The sequence below is a fragment of the Sycon ciliatum genome, chromosome 1, assembly GCF_964019385.1.
Source record: "Sycon ciliatum chromosome 1, ocSycCili1.1, whole genome shotgun sequence".
In the NCBI taxonomy this organism is placed as follows: domain Eukaryota; kingdom Metazoa; phylum Porifera; class Calcarea; order Leucosolenida; family Sycettidae; genus Sycon; species Sycon ciliatum.
The window spans coordinates 10,211,390-10,233,015 of NC_088643.1; the positions used below are offsets into that span (position 1 = coordinate 10,211,390).

At 47.9% G+C, this 21,626-nt stretch overlaps 2 protein-coding genes across 3 annotated transcripts in view; both read left to right on the forward strand.

Annotated features, from left to right (window-relative positions):
• The first annotated feature begins 149 nt into the window (after window positions 1–149).
• LOC135812765 (excitatory amino acid transporter 3-like) lies at window positions 150–7,146 on the forward strand. The gene is made up of 7 exons (XM_065326005.1): window positions 150–877; window positions 1,450–1,492; window positions 2,427–2,728; window positions 3,429–3,662; window positions 4,669–4,863; window positions 5,300–5,434; window positions 6,383–7,146. Exons 1-7 carry the CDS (start codon window positions 399–401, stop codon window positions 6,618–6,620), a joined length of 1,626 nt encoding a protein of 541 aa, XP_065182077.1. The 5' UTR covers window positions 150–398; the 3' UTR covers window positions 6,621–7,146.
• Window positions 7,147–12,097: 4,951 nt separating this feature from the next.
• Window positions 12,098–21,626, forward strand: part of LOC135812778 (uncharacterized) — a 31,757-nt gene continuing 22,228 nt past the window's right edge. Inside the window, exons 1-3 of one of the 2 annotated variants that reach the window (XM_065326015.1) lie at window positions 12,098–12,304; window positions 19,974–20,228; window positions 21,088–21,173. In XM_065326015.1, coding sequence (XP_065182087.1) covers window positions 20,058–20,228; window positions 21,088–21,173 — 257 coding nt within the window. In that variant the 5' untranslated portion in view covers window positions 12,098–12,304; window positions 19,974–20,057. Of the gene's footprint in view, window positions 12,305–17,337; window positions 17,645–19,973; window positions 20,229–21,087; window positions 21,174–21,626 lie in introns of those variants that run through there. The other variant, XM_065326013.1, reaches the window with a different exon arrangement.

A 21,626-nucleotide genomic window follows, 5' to 3' on the forward strand; every position in this document is an offset into this window, starting at 1 on the left:
TCGGGACTACAGCCTTACAGGACGTGTTGAGAGTCGAGCTAGACGTTCTACAAGTAGTACTAGTACCGTACAAAGCACGTGTCAATCATAATAATCTTCAAAATAATTCATTGCCAGTCTTGTGAATAATCATGATAATGGTACAGCTAGCTACAGATCTGCAGAGTCAGTGTGAACCAAAACCAACAACACTGAGTGAAAGACAATCTTCATGAAAGACTTTCTTTTTCAGTGCTGAAATGCGTTGTGGCTGAAAGGCGTCGAGGCAGACCAACAGATCTAGTTTGAAGCTAGGCATCTTCGAGCTTCGCGGCTAGCCTTGTTGCGGAGTCGAGTTCATTTTTTCTGATAAAATTTTGAATTGAGATTGGCTTTTCTTGTCATCAATTCTTGTCACAATGAGCGGATACGGCGTGCTGGAGTCCGAAACTACTAGTACCTCGGCGAGAAAATGGGTCACTGTGAAACGGTTCGTCAGGAAGCAGATCCTGCTGATTCTGACGATTCTGGGCGTTTTCCTGGGCATTGGTTTTGGAGTGCTTGCCAACCATTATAGCCCCAACCAAGTTGCCGTGACTCTGATCTATTACCCCGGCGAGATCTTCCTGCGTATGCTGCAGATGCTCATCTTGCCTCTGATCGTAGCTAGCTTGGTGTCCGGTGTTGCCTCGCTGGATGCCCGTGCCTCCGGCAAGCTGGGCAGGCGAGCAGTCGTCTACTACATGGCTACCACGTTCAGTGCAGTGGTGCTGGGAATTGTGCTGGTGGTCACCATACGGCCAGGATCGACAGGCTCCGACGGCTGCAATAATGATCATGATGCTGGGGAGGTCGTGGAGGATGTCAGCACCATGGATACGTTCCTGGACTTGATCCGGTACTGTGATCAATTTAACCGGGCATGCGCGTTGTGATGATTTTAAGCAACTTGTCGACAGCGTGCGCCGCACGCACACACACACACACACACACACACACACACACACACACACACACACACACACACACACACACACGTACATGCACGAACACACGCAAGCACACACACACATACATGTGCGCGCACGTACACATGTACACACACACACACATACATTTGTGCGCACGTACACATGCACACTCACACGCACACACACACACACACACTTGTATTCTCACTGCCAGAATGTGGTCACGGTGGCCTCCCCGGAAGAGGAAAGGGGGAGATCTGAAAGGAATCTTGGAGGCATGACTCAATGGGCTATTGAACTGCTCAATCACACACACACACGCACGCACACACACACACACACATGTGCGTTCACAAACACACACACACATGTGCGTTCACAAACACACACATGTTTGCGTGCGTACACACATACACACACACGCATTTGCAGCCGTATGGTACCTTTCGTCCCACTGATGAACTTTTTCGGTGTGCATTGTGCATTTCTGTGTGTATAGGAACATGTTCCCGGACAATCTTGTTAGATCTTGCTTTCAACAGGTAAGCAGATAAGGGTGGCGGAGGTGGCGTGTGTGTGTGTGTGTGCGTGTGTGTGTGTGGGGGGGGGGGGGGGGTGTTCGTGAATATACTACACTGGTATGCCGATTATCCATACCCCTCGGGTCACTGAGCCCCCTCCACGGGGTTTGATTCAGGACCGTGTGTCAGGTAACGGAGCTGACATGCGCTCATCCTGAACATGGCATTTCCTCATGTTTTCATCAGTGTGCATCCTCTCTTGCGAGCACCATAGCGTGGGAAGTATGACATACTCCAGGTCGTCACAATTCATCAACGGGGATACGTTTTGATAACGCCCTGCTGCCATGCATCATATGGTGTACATTATACACGTACTGCAGGTGGCAAAAAAAAGCAAAAACTCATTTCTGCACTTCAATTTAGCGCCGAGTACAGCCACTGATTGGCTCTACAATGTACAGGTATTGAGGTTACGGTATGCAGAGTCCTCCGGTTCGATAGAGTGCTCAATGCGAAAGCAGAGCAGTAGCACACGAGTCACGGAGTACCACGCGTCTGGTTGTCAGACAACCAGACGCGTGGTACTCCGTGACTCGTGTGTATAGAGGTTGCAGTACGCGACTGCATCATCAGTTGAGATGCTGTGGCAAAGTCCCGGCACTAGCGACTCACTCTGTATCCATGGCGCCCGTGAGCGGCTTCGCTGACTCACTGCCATGACATCATTGGCATGCCCTCTACTAGTACAGTAATACCTATCAAGGCGACCGCCTGTCCAAGAGGACCACTTCGAAACAAGTCCAATGGACCTTATTTGCAGTCAAATGACCCTGGATAACTTAAGGAGACCACCTGTACACGGGGGCCACATTTTGAAGGTCCCTTGAGCGGTCGCGGTCGGCTTACACAGGTTTTACTGTATTGCGGCGGGGTTTTTTCTCCCTTCGCCCAGGTGCATTCCAAGCACGACCTGCTGATCCGCAACTGCACCAACTTCACCGCCGACAGCAACACGACGACGGGCAACGCGTCGGCACTGTGCCCTCAGACCCGGCACCCTGCCGTCGCCGCCGGCACCCTGATGGTGCCACCGCCGCTGGTGCACGGCGACGGCATGAACATCCTGGGCCTGATCGTGTTCAGCATTGCGCTCGGTATCGTCCTGTCCGGCATGGGCGAGCAGGGCAAGCCGCTCGTGGCCGTCTTTGACGCGCTCAACGAGGCCACCATGCGCCTGGTAGGGATAGTCATGTGGTAAGATCTAGCAGTAATTTCACTTTTCACTCATGCATGTTGACGTATAGGATATGCTTGCAGCAAAATTAGTCCTCCTTGCTGTATTAAGCAATTTGTTTTAGAAACTTGCAGTGCCGGCCTTGCTACTTCGGGTCTGTTTATCTACCATTGTTGTGGGTTTACTTGGGTAATTTGTCTGCGATAACAATATTTTTAAGCAAAGGTCATGGTCGATTTACTCGTCTTGGCTTGTCTTGTCAGTGTTTCTTCTTCCACGTTGTGTATGTCTTATTGTCTGCCACGCACACACTCCTGCTTGTGCTTGTTCATGGGTCGCCCACTAGGTACAGTGTTTCCATCCAGTCCTAAGACAACACCACCACTACCACCAACAACAACAACACCACCAACACCACCACCAGCAACAACAACAACACCACCAACACCACCACCACCAACAACAACACCACCAACACCAACAACAACAAAGCGACCACCCCTGCCGTACACTTAAAAGTAGACACATATCCCTGCCCACCCAACTTTCCTCGCTATTTCTCCTCCTGCACACTTTCATCTCTTATTGGCCACTGGCTATCATGAGAATAAAGATTTGAAACGATAACAACAACAGCAGCAGCAGCAGCAACAGCATACATACACACGTGTTCATTAATGTTTCTTCTGTTGCTGGTGTGACTATAACTTCTTGTGTCAGGTACTCTCCTGTCGGTATCATGTTCTTGATCATGGGAAAGATCGCTAGCCAGGAAGACATCGCCGAGTTGATTGGAAAGCTTGGTCTGTACTGTGCCACGGTTCTGGTAGGCCTCACAATTCACTCGCTCTTGATCCTGCCACTGATCGCCTTCTTGTTCCTGCGGAAAAACCCGTACCTGATGATCGGCTCGGTTTCTCAAGCTCTGGCGACGGCTTTCGGTACCTCGTCCAGGTGAGTCAGTGCTGGGTCTGTTGAATCTCGTATTGAGAGCTGCTTGTGGAGCAGTCTCTAGTCGTGTTTCCTAGCTAGCTGGGGAGACACCCTTGGGTTCATGGTTGTGCGTGCGTGTGTGTGTGTGTGTGTGTGTGTGTGTGTGTGTGTGTGTGCACAAGTTGCTATGTCTAACATAGCTGTTCGCTATCATCGCTTCCGCGATGGGCATGTCTGAAGTCTGAGGTGTGTGTGTGTGTGTGTGTGTGTGTGTATGTCTTACCAAGAGTACATCAGCGCGAATGTGCAACTCCGCAGCTGGTCCGGTCCATGACGGAATTGTTCTGTTGATGTCACCTTTTTTCCTTCAAAAAGCATGACACGTAGCATACAAAGAACGCGCAAAGCATGTGCTGGGCGCCAAACTCCATAGTGAGTTTGTGTGTTTGTCGTTTTCAAAACGAACTTTTCTCCCACTGCTGTAGCTTTTTATTGCACTCGTAGTGCACATCTAGTGACACCCGGCCAACCCACGCGGCCACAGACTTGTAGTAAATGCCTCGTACGGTATGACTCATGGCCTCCAGAAATGATGACGTCAGCGAAATGTTCTGCCGCTGGCTAAACCAATCGGAACTGCACACTCTAGTTTATGTACTCTTGATATTACTCAAACGAATTTGGTGAATTGGGTTTGATGTACTTGTTTGGTAGATATTCGATATGGGATGTTGGCGCAGCAACTCTGGTGTTGACACAGAATCATCTTTCTACATGTGTATTACACTGCAGTGAGGGTCCTCCGATTGTTTGCTGTCTTTCTATGCACTTTGGATTGGACTTTGTCTCCTGTTGGTCCAAGGGCACACACTGGCACTGTTTTTTAGCAGAACGGAGAGATGAATAGCATGTACGTTCTTTGTGTGTACGTGTGTTTACATGTGTGTTCGTGTGTCTATGTACATGGGTGTGTGGGTGTGTGTGTACTCATGTTGCGTACTCCGCGATGTCATGCATTGCCTTGCAGCTCCGCCACCTTGCCAATCACCATCCGTTGCCTGGAGGACAACCTGAAGATTGATAAGCGAGTGACTCGTTTCGTTCTACCAATAGGCGCTACCATCAACATGGATGGAACTGCCCTATATGAGGCTGTAGCGGCCCTGTTCATTGCGCAGTACACGTGTACACCACTGAATTTTGGGCACATCGTGGCTGTCAGGTGAGTGGATGTACAGGTACTGCTGAGGTTCCATTATGTGTATTGGAAGTAGGGCTGAGTCGGGTAGCATTTTCTTCGGGTATCGGGTTCGGGTAGTTTTCCACGGGTAGCACGGGTACCCGATCGGGTAATATTTCCATGGCAACACCACAATGCACCCCTTCCCTTACACACTTGGTAGACATGCGGAGTATTGCATGAATTTGTACATGTGCACTATACATGATGTCATCTGCGACTTCGGGGTTTTGGGTACTATACAGTATACTGTACCCGTCTACCCGAGGTCCTCACGGGTAGCACGGGTACCCGACTACCCGTGCACACCACTAATTTGAAGTATGTGTGTCTGTGTTCTTGGCTAATGTGCTAACGTGTGTGTGTGTGTTGCGAATAACTGATACATGTAATATGTGTGTTGCTTGTGTCTGCACAGCATCACAGCAACGGCTGCATCCATCGGCGCTGCGGGCATCCCCAATGCCGGTCTGTTCACAATGGTCATTGTCCTGTCGGCTGTTGGTCTGCCGCCGGACATGGCCAGTCTGGTCTTCGCTGTGGACTGGCTGCTGTAAGTCAATTCCCTGCTGTATACGTTTTCAACATCCTATTGCACAAGGTAGCTGTGCAAGAGGAGAGATGAGTAGTGCTAGCTTGAGCACGAAAAGAAGCCGAGGCTGAAAAGTAATCACGCTTTATCACAGTGCCGTCCTGATGATTGCGCGCAGCAAGAGACTCGAGTGGAGGCGGCTTTTCTTCCTGTGGACCTGGTGCGTGGGAACGCTCTGTAGTGCTGATCTGTCAGCACTCTCATTGAACATTCTTGGACGTGTAGCTCGTATACTGTAAGACCAGGTATTAGCGTCAATTAAAGTCAACAATCTCCTGATTATTGTGGGCTAGCGAGGTGAAATTCTAACGAATTCTGTCTCAAAACCGGTAAATGACTGTACATGTACATATCGTTTTGCACATAACGACTTCGAATGTTAACGATTTTTTAAATTCGTTAAATCTAAATCGTTAGAATTAAATGTTCGTTAACATTACTGGTCTTACAGTGGTCAGTGTAGTCCGGTCATCACACCAGCAAGTGGCCGTCATAGGTACTACATAGGCATACTGTAAAACATGTAATTTTAGGTGCGTTAAAATTTCGGTGCCAGGGACCTGCCAGGTTTCAGGTGTAATGTAGAATTAGGTGAACAGCATTCCCTGCACATACAGTGCATACTCTGGTGCCTTTTAGGTGTTACCTAAATTTAGGTGCCTGGTTTCTCTACCGAAATCACTGAAGTTAAAGTTAAATACACCGAAAGTAACATGTTTTACAGTAATAGGAATGGCGACTATGAGGTGGCTAGTGGTACATGGCCACCACACCACAGATGTACGAGCTACGCTCCAGAGTCTCTGGTCTTCATGGTCATCCATCCTGTGTACCGACTGTGGTATAGATAATAATCATCTTGTTGTTCTTTTTTCTCACGCTCTGCTCTGCTCCTATTGTGCTGATCAGGGATCGGTTCCGCACCATGGTGAATGTCCTCGGCGACTCGTACGGGGCGGCCATTGTGGCGCATCTGTCGCGGCACGACCTCACCAAGACTGCACCGATACCGTCCTCGTCCACGTTGGAAGGGCAGACCGCTGCCACGACGACGACATTTTCGACCTCGTCTGAAACAACCAGCAGCTCGGCTGACAAGACGACTACGGAGGTCACCGAAGGAGACGCTCTCTTACCACATCAGTAAGTTCCTAGTTACTAGTACCGGCCAGAACTGCTACGACCCTTACACAATATTTCGTTGAACGTTTTCTACTTCTTTTTATTATTTCTCCAGCATAACTAACAACCTTTAACATAGATGTATACCGCTCCGTTTCATTAGGTATCCACGAAATCCTATATTTACAAACAGCAGGCCTGAATTGTGGATCATTGATTTCGTTTTAGCATGAAATACCCACAGGGTACACGTCACAGTAAAAGAATACATTAGAAACATGAATATTTTATACTGCGTGAAGTGCATTGAGAAATTTCCGAGTTTCCTCCGCTTCCTTTGATTTATTTCGAGCCAGATGATTTCAGTTCACTTCACCCTTCCGTATTAATTCATTATTTTAGAGACTTTCCTATATACAGCACTGCATAGGGAGTCTTGCAGATTGCCAATCCTGGCGCTTTCTTCTATTTCTGAACTTTGAGCTATATTCTTTTTTTTCCTCCAAAAACAACTCGGTCAATATTATGACTTTAACCCCAGAAGCGATTGACCATTGGCCGTGTTATGAGTCTTATGACACAAGTGTGCTGTAGCTACATGTACAGTGCTGCTCAATGAAATCCAGTCGCGTCACTCAAGTACGCGCCGGGCGTTGCGCGGTCCTAGGCCTGCGAACACTGGGCTGCGAAATGGTGCACGCACGGCGCAACCTTGAGTGGCGTGACTGGATTTCATTGAGCAGCGCCGTACATACCCCGCACGCGCACGCAACTGTGCAGCTCCAGTATGCACTGGTGTTTCTAGTCCCGGCAGGATGTCAGGCTGGTGGCATTTCCGTGATGCCGAACACCTGTTTTCGGTTGTTACTTCAGACGTCCACCAACTCTGACCCATGGGGTGGATTGGGGGACCTGGCTGGTACCACTGTAACTCACTACTAGTATGTTTCGCACATTGGGCACGTGCACACACACACACACACACGCACACACACACACGGAGGCTAATTATGTGTTCTGCTGCTGGATCATTTCTCCTTCCAGCACACACTATCATGTCTTCTTTGGCTTCAATCGCTCATTGTGCTAAATTTGCTAAAATTAGCCGCTTTGCAGATGCATTACCGGTATGCTTGCAGCAGGTGATCTTCTCGATGTTCAACGACAACAACAACAACGACAATAGCGCCAATCAAAGGCTTGATTTCTGCTTATTAGCATGCAGTATGTACAGTCAACTTCGCCAATAACGACATTCGGCGGGGCATCAGAAAAGTGTCCTTATTCGCGAAGTGTCCTTATAACCGAAGTCCCATTTGAATGTATGTGAACCCATATTTTGTGTAGTATGATATGCATATCAAAATCAAGCTCTTGTCTTGCTCTATGTCAATGTGTACTTTATTTTCAATTGCAGTTGCAAGGAACTAAAAATTCAATATGCAAGGGAAATGAATTGAAAAATATGCCTTTTTGAGCCATCTACAGGGCCAGGGACATGTACATGTATGATGATTACTGTACAATCATGTACAACTACATGAACATTGTATACATAATATAGGTGTGCTGGTAAATCCAACAATTTTGAAGCCAACATTATAAAAGGAAAAAAAGCCCCCCCCCCCCTTGGCTGCATTTTCTTGCATGTGTGCCTTTTATCACCATAGGTTCTGGTACTTCTGCATGACAGGTACATGTACTTGACTGACAGGTACTTGAAATAGCTGTCAAAAGCCCAGAAAGTCGTTATTCAAGCAGTGAATATGACCACGGGGCACTAAAAGCATGTCGCTATAGGCGAATTGTCGTTATTCAGATAGTCGTTATATCCGAAGTTAAATGTATACAGTTAGATGGGACTTTGCTCTGGGCATGGAAATTCGGTCGTTATTCGCGAATTGTCGTTATATCCGCAGTCGTTATTAGCGAAGTTGACTGTACAATACATGTATGCATTCCTTTTTTTACACGGAACGCTGAACGCTAATTAAGTTTCAGCAAGAGTATAATTATAAGCCCCCTTGGTGTCAGGGAAAGTTGCAAAAGGGAAAAGTGCAAAGGAAAACAAGCCCGGCGGAACTAGTCCGCTTGGTCAGGCCATGGCCGGACCAACTCTTTTGCCCACCAACGTGTGTTTACTACTGAGGAGGTCATGTGACTACCCCGCTACATATCATACACAAACTGTATGAAAGACTATGGCATGGCCGGACCAACCAAAAACTGCTTCCGCCGGTCTTGGAAAAACATTGACTGTCACCACCAGGACTCGAACCAGGGACGCTCGCTTGTGGCCAGCGATGCTCTACCACTAACTAGCTAAAGCGGCCATGGTGTAGTCCAGGGAGCCGTCAAAGTCGTATTTGACGACTCCCGGCCTGGTGTAGTCGTCATCCAAGCAGCGGCCGTTCAACCTTTTCTTCAGATGTCGAAACTCGCGCTTCCTGTGAATCCAACCAGGCAATTAACCTTGCAATAATCCCTCAAGTTTTGACCTACCAACATAGCCATTTCACAGTAGCGTGCATTCCGCCGAATTTAGCCTTGACATTTGTGTTGCTTGTGTTGTGGTTACCGTAGAATCCCTCACAAAAAGTCTTCGCGTGACGCCCGTAGCTAGCTCTGCGACCACATAATCTCAGCATGAGGCTGCGTTTACGCGGCAACGCTGGGGGCGAAAACGCAACGAAATCCTTTCGGATCCATGGTTCATTTACACGGTACGCGGAGCAAAACGTAAAAGTTGTACACCAAAACGGAGGAAAACCAAACGCTGCCCAAGGTGGAAGAATTTGAAAAATGTTCTGCCGGATGAATTTGGGTGTGTAAACAGTTGAAACGGGTGTGCTGGCCTCGTTTTCCGTCGCATTTGTTTCGTTTTCGGCCGTTTAGGCCGCAACCACACTACGTAAAAATCACAGTACAAATTTTCATGCATATCTCAGTACAAGTCGGTACGCAACCACACTACACTTTTCGGTCTGCATACTGTAAATATACAAATTTTCGGCAGCTATTTAATTTCGGCTATATTCGGCACCGACCCAAAACGCCTAAATTAAAACGCCGATGAAATTTTTCACAGCATTTGTCGCAATACCATGCCCTCTACCATGTCTACCCCACGCCGAAAATAAATCGCCGCCGAAATGTCAAAAATCGTAAAGTGCCGAAATTTTGCAGCGCCGGAATTTTGTATATTTACAGTAGATGACGTTTTCACGCGACCAGCACGTGACGTTGTCGTACCAAAGCGTGTGCCATGCGCTGGAAAAGACCGGGAAATTCAAACACAATGCTGATGCTGATGCTATGTAAGACGACCAGGTACAAAAACAAAGTTGTACACAGGAGATGGGAGCGCGAAAAGCGCCGAAAACGACAAACGTGGCTTTCTACGGGGGTGCGCCAGTTGCTGAAAACCTACAAAGCGCATTTTGCATTTCGCACGCGTCGGCATGACGATATCTACTGTAATGCCGTTTGTACGTGATTTTGTACCTAGTGTGGTTGCAGCCTAAAGCGGGATTCACAGAAGCTTTTTTGCGATGCGACACGCGATGCGACACGCGATGCGACGCGATCTGCGACGGACGCGTGCGATGCGAACTCGCGAAATACCATTCACAGAAGAAGTCAGTGATGCGACAACATTTTGCTGATTTGGCTACGTCACCATGATATTCGCGCGGTTTGATACAACTTGTACAAATTTATAGGCAACTCTTGAACCTTTGTACAACTTTGCTGTAGAAAAGGTCAAAATCGTACGCCAAATCGTTTGTCGCATCGCAAAAGTTGAGCCAAGCTCAACTTCTGCGATGGCCTGCGATGGCCCTGTTGCGGCAGTTGCGTGGGGTCCGCGATGGTTGCGATTTGGGGATTTCCCGGTTTCGCGGCTGTCGCATTGCGTGTCGCATCGCAAAAAAGCTTCTGTGAATCCCGCTTTACACGGATCCGACAATCCAAAAAATTGTTTTACAATTTTTGTCATGTGACGTGTGTTGTTGTGTGCCTGTTTTCAACCAGGGAGTCGTATTTTCAGGGAGTCGTATTCAGGGAGTCGTATTTTACGACTCCCTGTTTTCAACCATTATTTGAGTGTGATTGGTGCTTCCACGGCAACACTGGGCACATGACGAACTAACTTTGGCGGATCCTTTGCTCTCGTGTAGACGCTTGAAAACGATACAAACGGAGATCACTTCGGATCGGCTTTGATCGTGTAACGTACGAAAACGAAAGAAGAAATGCGGGACTGAAAACGGAAAACTGGCCGTGCGTTGTTGTCGTGTAAACGCAGCCTGAAGCGGGATTCACAGAAGCTTTTTTGCGATGCGACACGCGATGCGACGCGATCTGCGACGGACGCGTGCGATGCGAACTCGCGAAATACCATTCACAGAAGAAGTCAGTGATGCGACAACATCTTGCTGATTTGGCTACGTCACCATGATATTGGCGCGGTTTGATACAACTTGTACACATTTATAGGCAACTCTTGCACCTTTGTACAACTTTGCTGTAGAAAAGGTCAAAATCGTACGCCAAATCCCTTGTCGCATCGCATCGCATCGCAAAAGTTGAGCCAAGCTCAACTAACTTCTGCGATGGCCTGCGATGGCCCAGTTGCGTCAGTTGCGTAGGGTCCGCGATGGTTGCGATTTGGGGATTTCCCGGTTTCGCGGCTGTCGCATCGCGTGTCGCATCGCAAAAAAGCTTCTGTGAATCCCGCTTGAGGCTCATATGTCATGCGCATATGCGGTGGTAGATCTACGTGCCATAGCGCATATGTACGCACCCCGGACCCCCGTACCCCGCGAGGCCTGCACACGTGCAAAAAACAGTACGACTCCCACAGTGCGCGCGGCGCAGTTTGTGTCGATGCGGTGACCTTTTGCACTTTGTCCTCCCGAATTTTCCACTGAATTATATGAAGAGGACGCGCTGACCAATTGACTACCCCTCGGCCTCCAGTAGTACTGAGTCAGTGGTGGTGGAGAGGAAGGGCCGGGGGCAGTCAATTGGTCAGCGCGTCCTCTTCATATAATTGAATTCATGGACGAAAGAGTGCATGTGCATGCAGAAAGAAAGCGCAACTACAAATAATTGCAAGCGACTAATACCACAAAAAAGCGCCGTCTTTGCTTTGACGAACAACCCTGCGGACCTGTGGGGAAGAGGGCTGAGGGTGAGTTCCGCCAGTGAGATATCTTCCCATTTCCTATTTTTCCCGTTGAAGTTTCGAACATGTCGGCATCGGCACGCCGTGATCATGGCATGAACCAGGGAGTAGCATGCAGTCTACCACCGGTACTCCCTGGTTAGCACAATCTTGCTATCGTACACCGTACCATAATGCTATACAAGTCCCACGTGGTACATCATGTAGCACCAAGAGTACATAACTCTACAATAATATTATAGGTAGCACTACAGCTGTAGCTCGATTTCCAAAAAAAAGGTCTTTGGAGTAGAGAGGAAACGAAACCAAAAGTCACTTACTTCTCGGCCCGGTAGGAAGATTTCAGCCTGTGCTCAACGAAGGAGATGTCAACCTAGGTATATTTGCAGCTCCCAGTATTCGGATTGGAATGCTTCAAAGTAGACAGTGTGCGGGCACGCTTCCTCAGCTGAGGTGAACACTCCCGGGCTCATGAGGCAAAGGAGAAGCCTGTGGATGGTGGGACACAACGATCAAAAACTGTAAGTCACCGGAGAGATAACTAGCAAAATTGTGTTAGATCCTCGCGGCCTAGAGTAGACTAGAAATGAACTATTCTCGCTGTGTGCGACTTTTCTATATTTGGCTTGAGAGCCAGATGCATGGCAACTGAGTCATATATGCTTATTATTAGAAAAGGGTTCTACCAAATTTGCTGGCAATTCTTTATCGAAACATCCGTGCAGAGTGTAGACCCAGTGCTAGAAAATCAGCTGTACTGGTTGCAGCCTTCTTGGCCGTGACTGTTACTAGAACCTTCCAGCACTTCTTCTGCATACTATTCACCGACGTCAGACGAGAGTCCACGGTCGGGGAAGCCACACTGCTATCATCACGCTCAGCAAAAATCAAGCAAATCGGCAAAATAAAAGCAAGAGATATCGAAAAACCGCAAGCGAAAAATATTGCGCACACATACATGTACGTATCGAAAATTGGCTAACAAATTTCGGGAGAGGCCTGCAGCCGACAGTGTATTTGGCATTGATGAAGTTCAAAAGTCAGCTACAATGGGCGCTTTCGATTACACGCATTTCAGTCAATTCTAGAATTAGTTATTGTTAATGCACAGTTCGATTACACAAAAAGTGACAAATTCCGTCGTTAGAATTGATTTTATCCAATTCCGTCGAATCCATCAATTCTGAAGAGAAGGCGGAATTTCTCTAATTCTGGCGACAGAATTGCACTGTCGGTGTGTTACCGGTTTCGTCATGACTCAAGCGCGCGAAGAGCCTCCCTGGCCGGCGTGTGCGCGATGCTAGGTCCACGTGCGCGCGATCGATCGCGAGGGTGTACGTGATCTCTATTTGCGATTCATCAATTTCGTTTGTGACATGACATGAATAAAATGCGTTGCGAATTCCAGTCGTTCGTTTACAAGGCCGGAATACGCTCATTCTGGTCATTCCAGAATTTAAAAAAAACCAGTTCCAGAATTGTGTAAACGTGTAATCGAAAGCGCCCAATGTAACAAAGATAATCCTCCTTTTGATGAATTATTTGAAGTGCCACGTTACATGTACATGTCTACATATGTCCGCAAGAAGGCCCCAGCTACTCCAGGCATGGAGACAGGACAAGAATACTATTACTTTTTAAAGTACATGATGTACATCTGTATACTGTGTAAAACCGTGATTTTTATTGCGATGGTCTAATTTCTGCGGAATTCGCGACCGCGTGGAAATCGCGAAATTTAGACAGCGCGAAAAGGAGATCCGTGAAAAAGGTTTAGCAAGAATGCCACAGGTTTAGCAGGAATGCCATTCTGCAATCGCAAAATTAAAACCTCGCAAACCTGTCCGGATTCTGAAAACGCGAACTAAAAACGCCGCGAAAATTTCACGCTTTACAGTAAGCTAAGAGAAGATGCTTTGTTATTCACAAGACTCTGAGTCATTGTCACGGGTCGGTCCGACCGCCGGGTCACTCTGAGCTCAACTGATGAGGCCTAACAAGGTCAAGACCGCTATCTGTACGGAGATTGAATAAGACAGGGCAATAACGTTAGCTGCGTTATAATCTTATCTTAGGCCTTGGTGGATAATGCTTGGAAAAGTAAGGGGTCGTCGCAAAAGTTTTCTGTCGTCCCTGAAACGAACATCGTTCATTTCGTACTTGGATCCCCTCCCCTCCCTCTGAAACGAACACAGCTTGCTATGCTGGACGACGAAAATCGCATGCATGTACATGTCATATGTACAGTGTCGACGGTGGACTTGCGATTTTGGCTCGCACCCCCTCCCCCCCCCCCCCCCAAATGAATCATGTTCGTTTCAGGGACGACAAAAAAACTTTTGCGACGACCCCTAAGGTTTGCTGCTCGACATTCTGCTCATATTCTGCCGGTATTCTGCCCCATTCTGCTCGTATTCTGCCGGATTTCGCACCAGGGAGTAGTTAATAAATACCGGTATTTTACTACTCTCTGGTTCGCACTTGTAGCAAAGCGCACGTGCAGAGGGCAACATAGAGCATGCAGTTTGATAATATCCGTGTGCGCACAGCACGCTGGCGTATGGTCTCGCTCTTTTCCGGCAAGACTTTCTGGAGACTAGTGAAGTAAGATCCCTTTCGCGAAGTGGACGACGCGAAATTAATCAAATGCGGCCATAAGGTATCAAAAAGGGACCATGTACCAGTGAGTTCACGTGCTTGTGAACACAATATTATGGAGCCGTAAATAGGCACCAGCAGCCCTCTCCGCACTTCGTAGCTGGTTCTGCAGAGTATCTGCTCCTTCTTCTGCACTTTTCTACTCATTCTGCTCCTTTTCTAAAATAACCTATATTCTGCTCGAAATTCTACCGGCATTATCCGCCAGGGCCTATCTTATCTCCATGTTATGTGGATGCTCAGCTGTATTTTTAGACTTGCATTGTGTCCCCCCCCCCCCTCCATTGAATCAATGGGAGTATTGAGCAACAACCAAAAACTGACAAAGAAGCTCCAAACAAAGCAAATCTTTCAAAACAGGCACTGGCTGTTTTTTTTTTGACAGCATGTTCTCTCCGGCCAGAATCCAGCAGGGTCCTGAGTCCTGAGTTTTGTTTCTATAAAAAACGATTTTGTGGAATAAGTTCTTCTGTGGTGAAGGTTCGAGTTACAAACGACTCATGCATGATCATTGGGCCCCAGAAATAATTTGTTGCCTGGGGCTATCTAGGAGACTCTACAAGGACTGTAACCTCCTTGCCTTTGTCATCTGAGCAACACTGACTGGAGACCGTGGACGGGCCCGGCGGAACCGGCCTGGTTGCTCAGGCTATAGCCGGACCAACGTTTTGGCCACCGACGTGTCACGGTTTACTGCTGAGGTCATGTGTGTACTTTTCAAGTCATACCCAAAGTATGAAAGGCTAGGGTATGGCCGGACCAGGGAGTCGTAAAATACCGGTATTTTACGACTCCCTGGGCCAGACCAATCAAAAACTGCTTCCGCCTGTCCTGAAGGACATGGACCATGCCACTACATTGCATGCCGGGCATGTATTTATGGATTCTCCACAGGCCTTAGCCTAAATCGAGGTAATCTCCGTCAACAGCTTGACTGCATCTGAAAGCCCCGTGTCACAAGTAAGGCGATCGGCACGGAAACCGAATGAGAAGAGATACAGTCGGCTCCACTTAGCGAATTTCGTGACATAGCGAACCAGTGTCCAAGTCCCTGTTTGACCCCATACAAAATTGACCCGGCTTCATAGCGAACAGTTTTCGACTTTTCGTTTATTATTACAAACCATTATCTTGTAGGGCCGCATGTACAGTAGAGGGGACGGCTCGATACCGGGACGCTTTGACAGCCAAATTTGTATAGACCCAAACCGATCATCAGCGTTGATTTTTCACTCGAAATATGTTTGTGGAAGGAAACTGGCATGTTGAAGTTTGCTCTGGTGCCAGAGTCAATCGAACTGAGCCACTCCTTTGTGTTGACCCATTGCCTCCAAGTTGCCCAATTTTTCGCTTCAAAAAAGTTCAAATCAGAGGTGGCTCCAAACCGGACACGTTTTAGAGTGCACGTCGAATTCACTCTGGGTCTGAAATTAGGTAATTGCTATCGCTCCACGACGGCCAGTACAGAGTAACAATAAGTCTTGTGTGTGCTTCCATTAGTTTTGATTGGTATGCGGTGCTTTATTGGCGAGAGGCGAGCCGCTGTTTACCTGCGACAAGAAGTTGATTTTTCGAAAGTCGTAAAACTCAAGTCGCAGTGCGAAGCAACACGTCAAAAACTCACCTGCTTGATATGGCGCTTCTGGTCATCGCAGAGCCATGAAATTTTGGCTCGGAGTATAACACATCGTAGTCTCACTGTGACATATGTTTTCTAATCAAAATACCAAGAGAGAAAGTGAATATTGAGTCCGTTCCGGTTTGCAACCTGTGTCCTATTTGAAACCGTCCATTCTACTAGTAAAACTAAAATGCAATCATACATATTCATAGGCCCACATGCCAGTCATGACGTGTTGGTTGCATGGTGTGAGTGCATTTCGGTTATAAAGAACTAATTCTCCTGCATACTGGTGTTCGTTATAACAGGAGTTGGCTGTACACGTGGTACACGAGCTTGCATCATGCAATCACCTGACATGATGATCACATGTACATGTACCATGCACACTTTTTTCAGCGTTCACTTCACTCCATCTGGGTGGTTAGGCCGGAGTAGTGAAAATAATGACTGATTTATAATGTAGGAAAGGTTATACAGTCGTCCCTCTCTAATCCGGCACTTGTTTATCCGGAACCCTTGCCAACCGGCGCACTTTCTGACGAAACCGATTTTTTTCGTTCAATTCCTACATCTTAATCCGGCACTTGAATTCCGCCTCCGGCAGTGACTTTTTGAAACGAATCGCTCAAACTGCACATAGTTTGATTTCATAATCCGGCAGTCGTAAATCGCGTACCGTACAGGTGCACTCCTTGCCAGGCCAGGCTAGGCCAGTCTGGTCAATGTTGTCCAGGAGACAACGGCAGTCAACCATACTTTCTTATTTTAGCAAGGAGTAGTGTCCTGCCAATTTTCAGGTGTGTGTGTGTGTGTGTGCGTGTGTGTGCAAGAGTACATGTGAATATGTTCTCTGTTTTACTTTATCACTTTATCACTGTGTATATTCCCGGAGAACAATTGAGAATATAAAGTCGTGCACCAAATACTTGGGTCGACACGAAAAAACCCTGCGTTTTGACGTACATATGATACATACATGCAATTGGGTAGGGCCGGGTCAGAGGGCAGGATTTCTTAATCCAGCACCCTCGTTAATCCAGCAGAAAACGCCGTAGCAAAAGGTGCCGGATTAGAGAGGGACGACTGTAGTACGGGTGTCTGTCTGTCAGGCTCAACTACAACACTGTCTGTGTCAGTGTGTGGAATGTCTCGTGAGCCGCGAGAAATAGTCGCGCATTTTGCAGACTTACTTCACCGAAGTCAAAGCCAATCATAATGAATTCATGATGTATCAAGTCACATGTATGATTGTGGCCATGATTTGCTCGCTGTCGTCAGACTCAGTGCAGTGTTGACATGGTTGATGCGGCTAGCGCGTATAGCGAAGCTGCTACCGCACGCGCTGCATAGCCAGGAAGCTCAATGGCCCCTCCTGCTCGATGCTCAGCCTGGTTTTGTGTCTTTTTGATTATCTGGCGCATGGCGTCTTCGGAAAAAATCTAGTCACCTGTAGGGGAAGGACGCCAGCAAATCTCGTTGATTGAGCTTAGAGTGTTGGTTGGTTGGCACAGACGGTGGCCTCGATGACGGCTTTCCAGCCAGTCGCTGTGGTGTGTCGTGTCTTCTGTTGGGCGCTCTGGTAAGCATTAAATTTTATTTGCATTCTGTTCGAATCCGGACGGAGATAGGATATTTGCGAGTGCACTAGTGACTACTAGTAGTAGTAGTCGACTAGTGGACCATGGTGGACGGCCGCCGTAGCTCTAGCTCTTCTCGTGTTTAGTTTCCCTTGTTCACGAATCATGTAAAAATGCGCCCCGGCCCGCCGGGTACTACTACTAGTACTTGTCTTTTGTTCCTGGCGATTTACGTGGGCGAGAAGGAGCGGCTTCACTATTTGCATCGCACCTGTTCTTTGCTTCTAGACTAGGGTGGCTCGTGTGGTTCATCCTCGTCAAAGAGCTAGCCATCGAAATGTTTAGTGAACCATTTTTATCTCTCGACACAAGCATAACTCGTATACATGCAATAAATATTAATGCTATCGACAGCAAGTTGTGTAGGTGTAGGCAGGGAAGCGCTAGCTGGTTGCTGTCACTTTTGCTTAGCCTTTACATGTACATGATTGTGCATGTAGTCGGCACCATGTTTGTATACGTCTTTTACATGTACAGGAAACATTTTCATCCACACATCAGTAAAATAATCATTATGTTCCTGAAGTCCAGTTTTGCGCCTTTGTGTGGTAAATCCAATGGTCCGGCATCAATAACACAATGTAACTTTTTGCTCTCTTGAGAAAAATACACTGCTATCGCTACATTGACCGAGGCCTTCAACAGGTTGCCATGACTGCATGCGCACACTCTTGGGAGCTTATGATAATCTCCCAAGAGCATGCAACTCTGGTATTTATGGGGTCCACCGCCGACGAAAACTCACTTCACGTGGAGTAGTGCTCACGTTGTACATTCCCAGCCAGTTTTAGCGAGCAGTGGAGTAGTAAAAATAGCACTCCCCAACGGAAACCCACTCAGCTTATGCGAGTCTATCAGCACGATCAAGGCAGAAATTCAGACTGCGCACGCTGGTTTTCGTTGTACAGAGTATGAAACGTGCTTGGAATGCGTGACGTGAGTTTTCGGAGACCCCACAAGCAAAGGTGCACACTCTTGGGAGCTCATCTACTGTTGATCCCACTTACTGTCTCAAACATGTACGCACCTTTCCCTACATCTACGCGAGTTGTTAGGGGCGTAGCACCCAGGCCACACTTAAATCAACCAAACACGTTTTGATAGTGAATGAGGCAATATGATTACATGCACAGTGGAACTTCGGAATTCCGACCGCCTTTCGGACCGGGCAAACGTGGTCTGCTTTCTGAAAATGAGTCAAACGACCATACTGTATGGACGAAAATCGGGACCGGGCAAAAGTGGTCGGGTTGATTAGGTGGTCGGTTTAGCGAGGTGGTTGGAAACGAGGTTCCACTGTATCTGTCAATGGTATGTCTACACGGTGAGGTTAGTGTCCTCTACTCACAGGGGCGTAGGAAGGGTTTTGGAAGTGGTCCGACCGAGGGTGGGTGCGGCCGAAGGCCGTGTTGGAGGGGGGTCGGGGGGACGTCCCCCGGGAAAATTTTGTAAAAAAAAGACACAAAATCCTGCGTTCTGGGAACTTCTGGCGCATGCAGTGTGCAGTCGAGTCAAGTACATACCATAACAGCGCTCAGTACGACTGCAGATGCATAACAGATTTACGAGTACGAGTCTAGAAAAAGGTCAAAGTCTGATGCGCATATGCATCGATATGGATCCTGATTTTTTTTATTACGGTTTTGCACGTTCCGGACGGACCACACTTTTCGAAAAGTTGTACGACCATGGTCGTACCAGTCGTAGCGGGTGCTACGCCCCTGACTCACATACTGCTCCATGCACAAATGGGGCAGAGCTTCCTTGCAAGTGTATCTATGTAGCACCCTGGCTGGATCAGTTGGCCAGTGCTGTTTTAAAACGCGTGCCAGGTGCGAGTTTTTTTGTTTTTTGTTTTTTTGTTTTTTTTGTTGGGGGTGGGAAGGGGGTGAGTCGTCCACCTCTCACTGAGGCATAGCGGTCAATGAGGCTGGTCAAGCTTTGGCCCTCGCACTTCTCAGTTAGCTGGCCTTGCTTTAGGGCTAACTAGAGCATGAATGACAAAGTGCGAAATGTGTGTCAGTCACGCATGCACGTGTGCTGCGCTGGCTGGACTGCGTGTACAGAGATTGCTGTGTGCCAGCATCCTGCTGAAACCGTGGATCCTGCACCCCTTCATCCTGCAACCCTGGATCCTGCAACCCTGGAACCTGCAACCCTGGATCCTGCAACTCTGACATATAAATAGCCCACCCATGAAGATTGTATGCACTAGAATTAGGACATGTCAGCTACATAACTCGTTTGTGTCTCTCGTTTCTGCTCTTTTAGATACTACTGCACAGTCCTGCAGTGACCACTGTCATTGTTGCTACCACTGCCACCAGCCACGCATGATTGTCAATAGTAGGCGAGATGGAAACGACAACAACTCCCCCGGAGAAGAAGTACATCAAGCTGTTGCCCGGTGAGGACATTCTGCTGAGAGAGGACTCGTGCATGCTGGCCGGCTCCAACAACACCGAAGCCAGCGGAGTGCTGTTTCTCACCAACTTCCGCCTGCTGTTCACCGGCGTCTTCGCTCAGGTTGGTGGCGTGCCGTGGCTGCGGAAATGAGCACTGTGTTCGCGTTCGATTACGCCTATGAATCGATTCACGAAGGGAACCTTGTGCATTCAAGTGGTTCGATTTTCATGTCATGAGCCCTGGAATCGGTTCGTAATCGATTCATCCTATTCACATGGGGTGATGTGGATAGCCAGGGGTAGTTTATGAATGGATTCAAAATTGATCCGTGGGCAAAATCGAACGCACCCACTGTGTCGACGTGACGTGGCGCGTAGGTTTGTGCAAAGTACAGTCCTAGTCGACCTTGCGAATTAACGACCCTCGATTGTGCATGAGCAATGTGTCCTTATTTGGCGGGTTGTCCTTATTTGGCGGGTTGTCCTTATTTGGCGGGTTGTCCTTATTTGGCGGGTTGTCCTTATTTGGCGGGTTGTCCTTATTTGCGAGGTTGAGCGTATGCAGTCGAGTGGTTACTTCGTCTGAAGATTGTGTCGTTATTCGCACGTTGTTGTTATGTCCGAGGTTGCTATTTGCGAGGTTGACTCTACACTGTTACATGAACACGTGCGTAATAAATGTACAGCTTCCCCTTTTGGCAGGTTTCGCAGCAGACGCACTTGTGCAGTCGAACCAGGTTATTCAGGCGATATCAGACGCAAGACCTATAGGCTATAGCATTGGTATGACATCAGATATGATGGCATGAATGTGCGACCTTATGGACGCATTTCATCCATATTGAGGCAATTTGCCTGAGGTCGTTTCAGATGCACAAGATTTTGCTGGTGTTCATTTGTCATCATTTTCACTGTGTGTGCGTGCATGCGTGTGTGCGTGCATGCATGCGCGTGTGTTTGCTTGCCGATATCCTTTCCAGTGTCCCGATGAAACGGACCACACGCACCATCAGACGACGGCGGCGGACTACGCGCACTACACGCCAGACCTGGACCTAGCCAAAAAGTAAGCCTAGCGTGACCTGCTGCCATGCTATGCTGTCGTAGTAGTGATTGAGCTCAGCATCACCCTACTAAGTCACGCAGGGTGGTAAACTAATTTGCCTTCACGTACTTGCAAAGTGAAATGAAGTACTAGTACGCAGCATGCTAGTATCCGACATGAAAGGCGACACTTGGTGATTTTGATGCTCAAAACACTTTATTGGAAGATCCATGATTGTCCGGAAAAATGAATGGAAGAATTCAAAGTTAGTGCATTTTGGTTTTGATAGCTTCGGCAGTAGTGGCGGCTAGGACATGACGAGGGTAGGCTTTTGCTGTCCCCTGCCAGTCTTTTCCGCACAGCGACTACTCTAATTTCAGAAATTTTCGGTGCTCAATATTTTCGGTATGAGGGCAACAGGCTAGGTTAGGTGAACAGACATTTTCGGTACAGAGAACAGTTCCCTATTGGATT

Bases quoted from the DNA above. Each gene is read 5' to 3' on its own strand.
- LOC135812765 (XM_065326005.1), top strand. From the start codon at position 399: ATGAGCGGATACGGCGTGCTGGAGTCCGAAACTACTAGTACCTCGGCG. The intron at 2,729-3,428 runs GTAAGATCTAGC...TTCTTGTGTCAG, and splicing joins CTGGTAGGGATAGTCATGTG to GTACTCTCCTGTCGGTATCA. The intron at 5,435-6,382 runs GTAAGTCAATTC...TGTGCTGATCAG, and splicing joins TTCGCTGTGGACTGGCTGCT to GGATCGGTTCCGCACCATGG.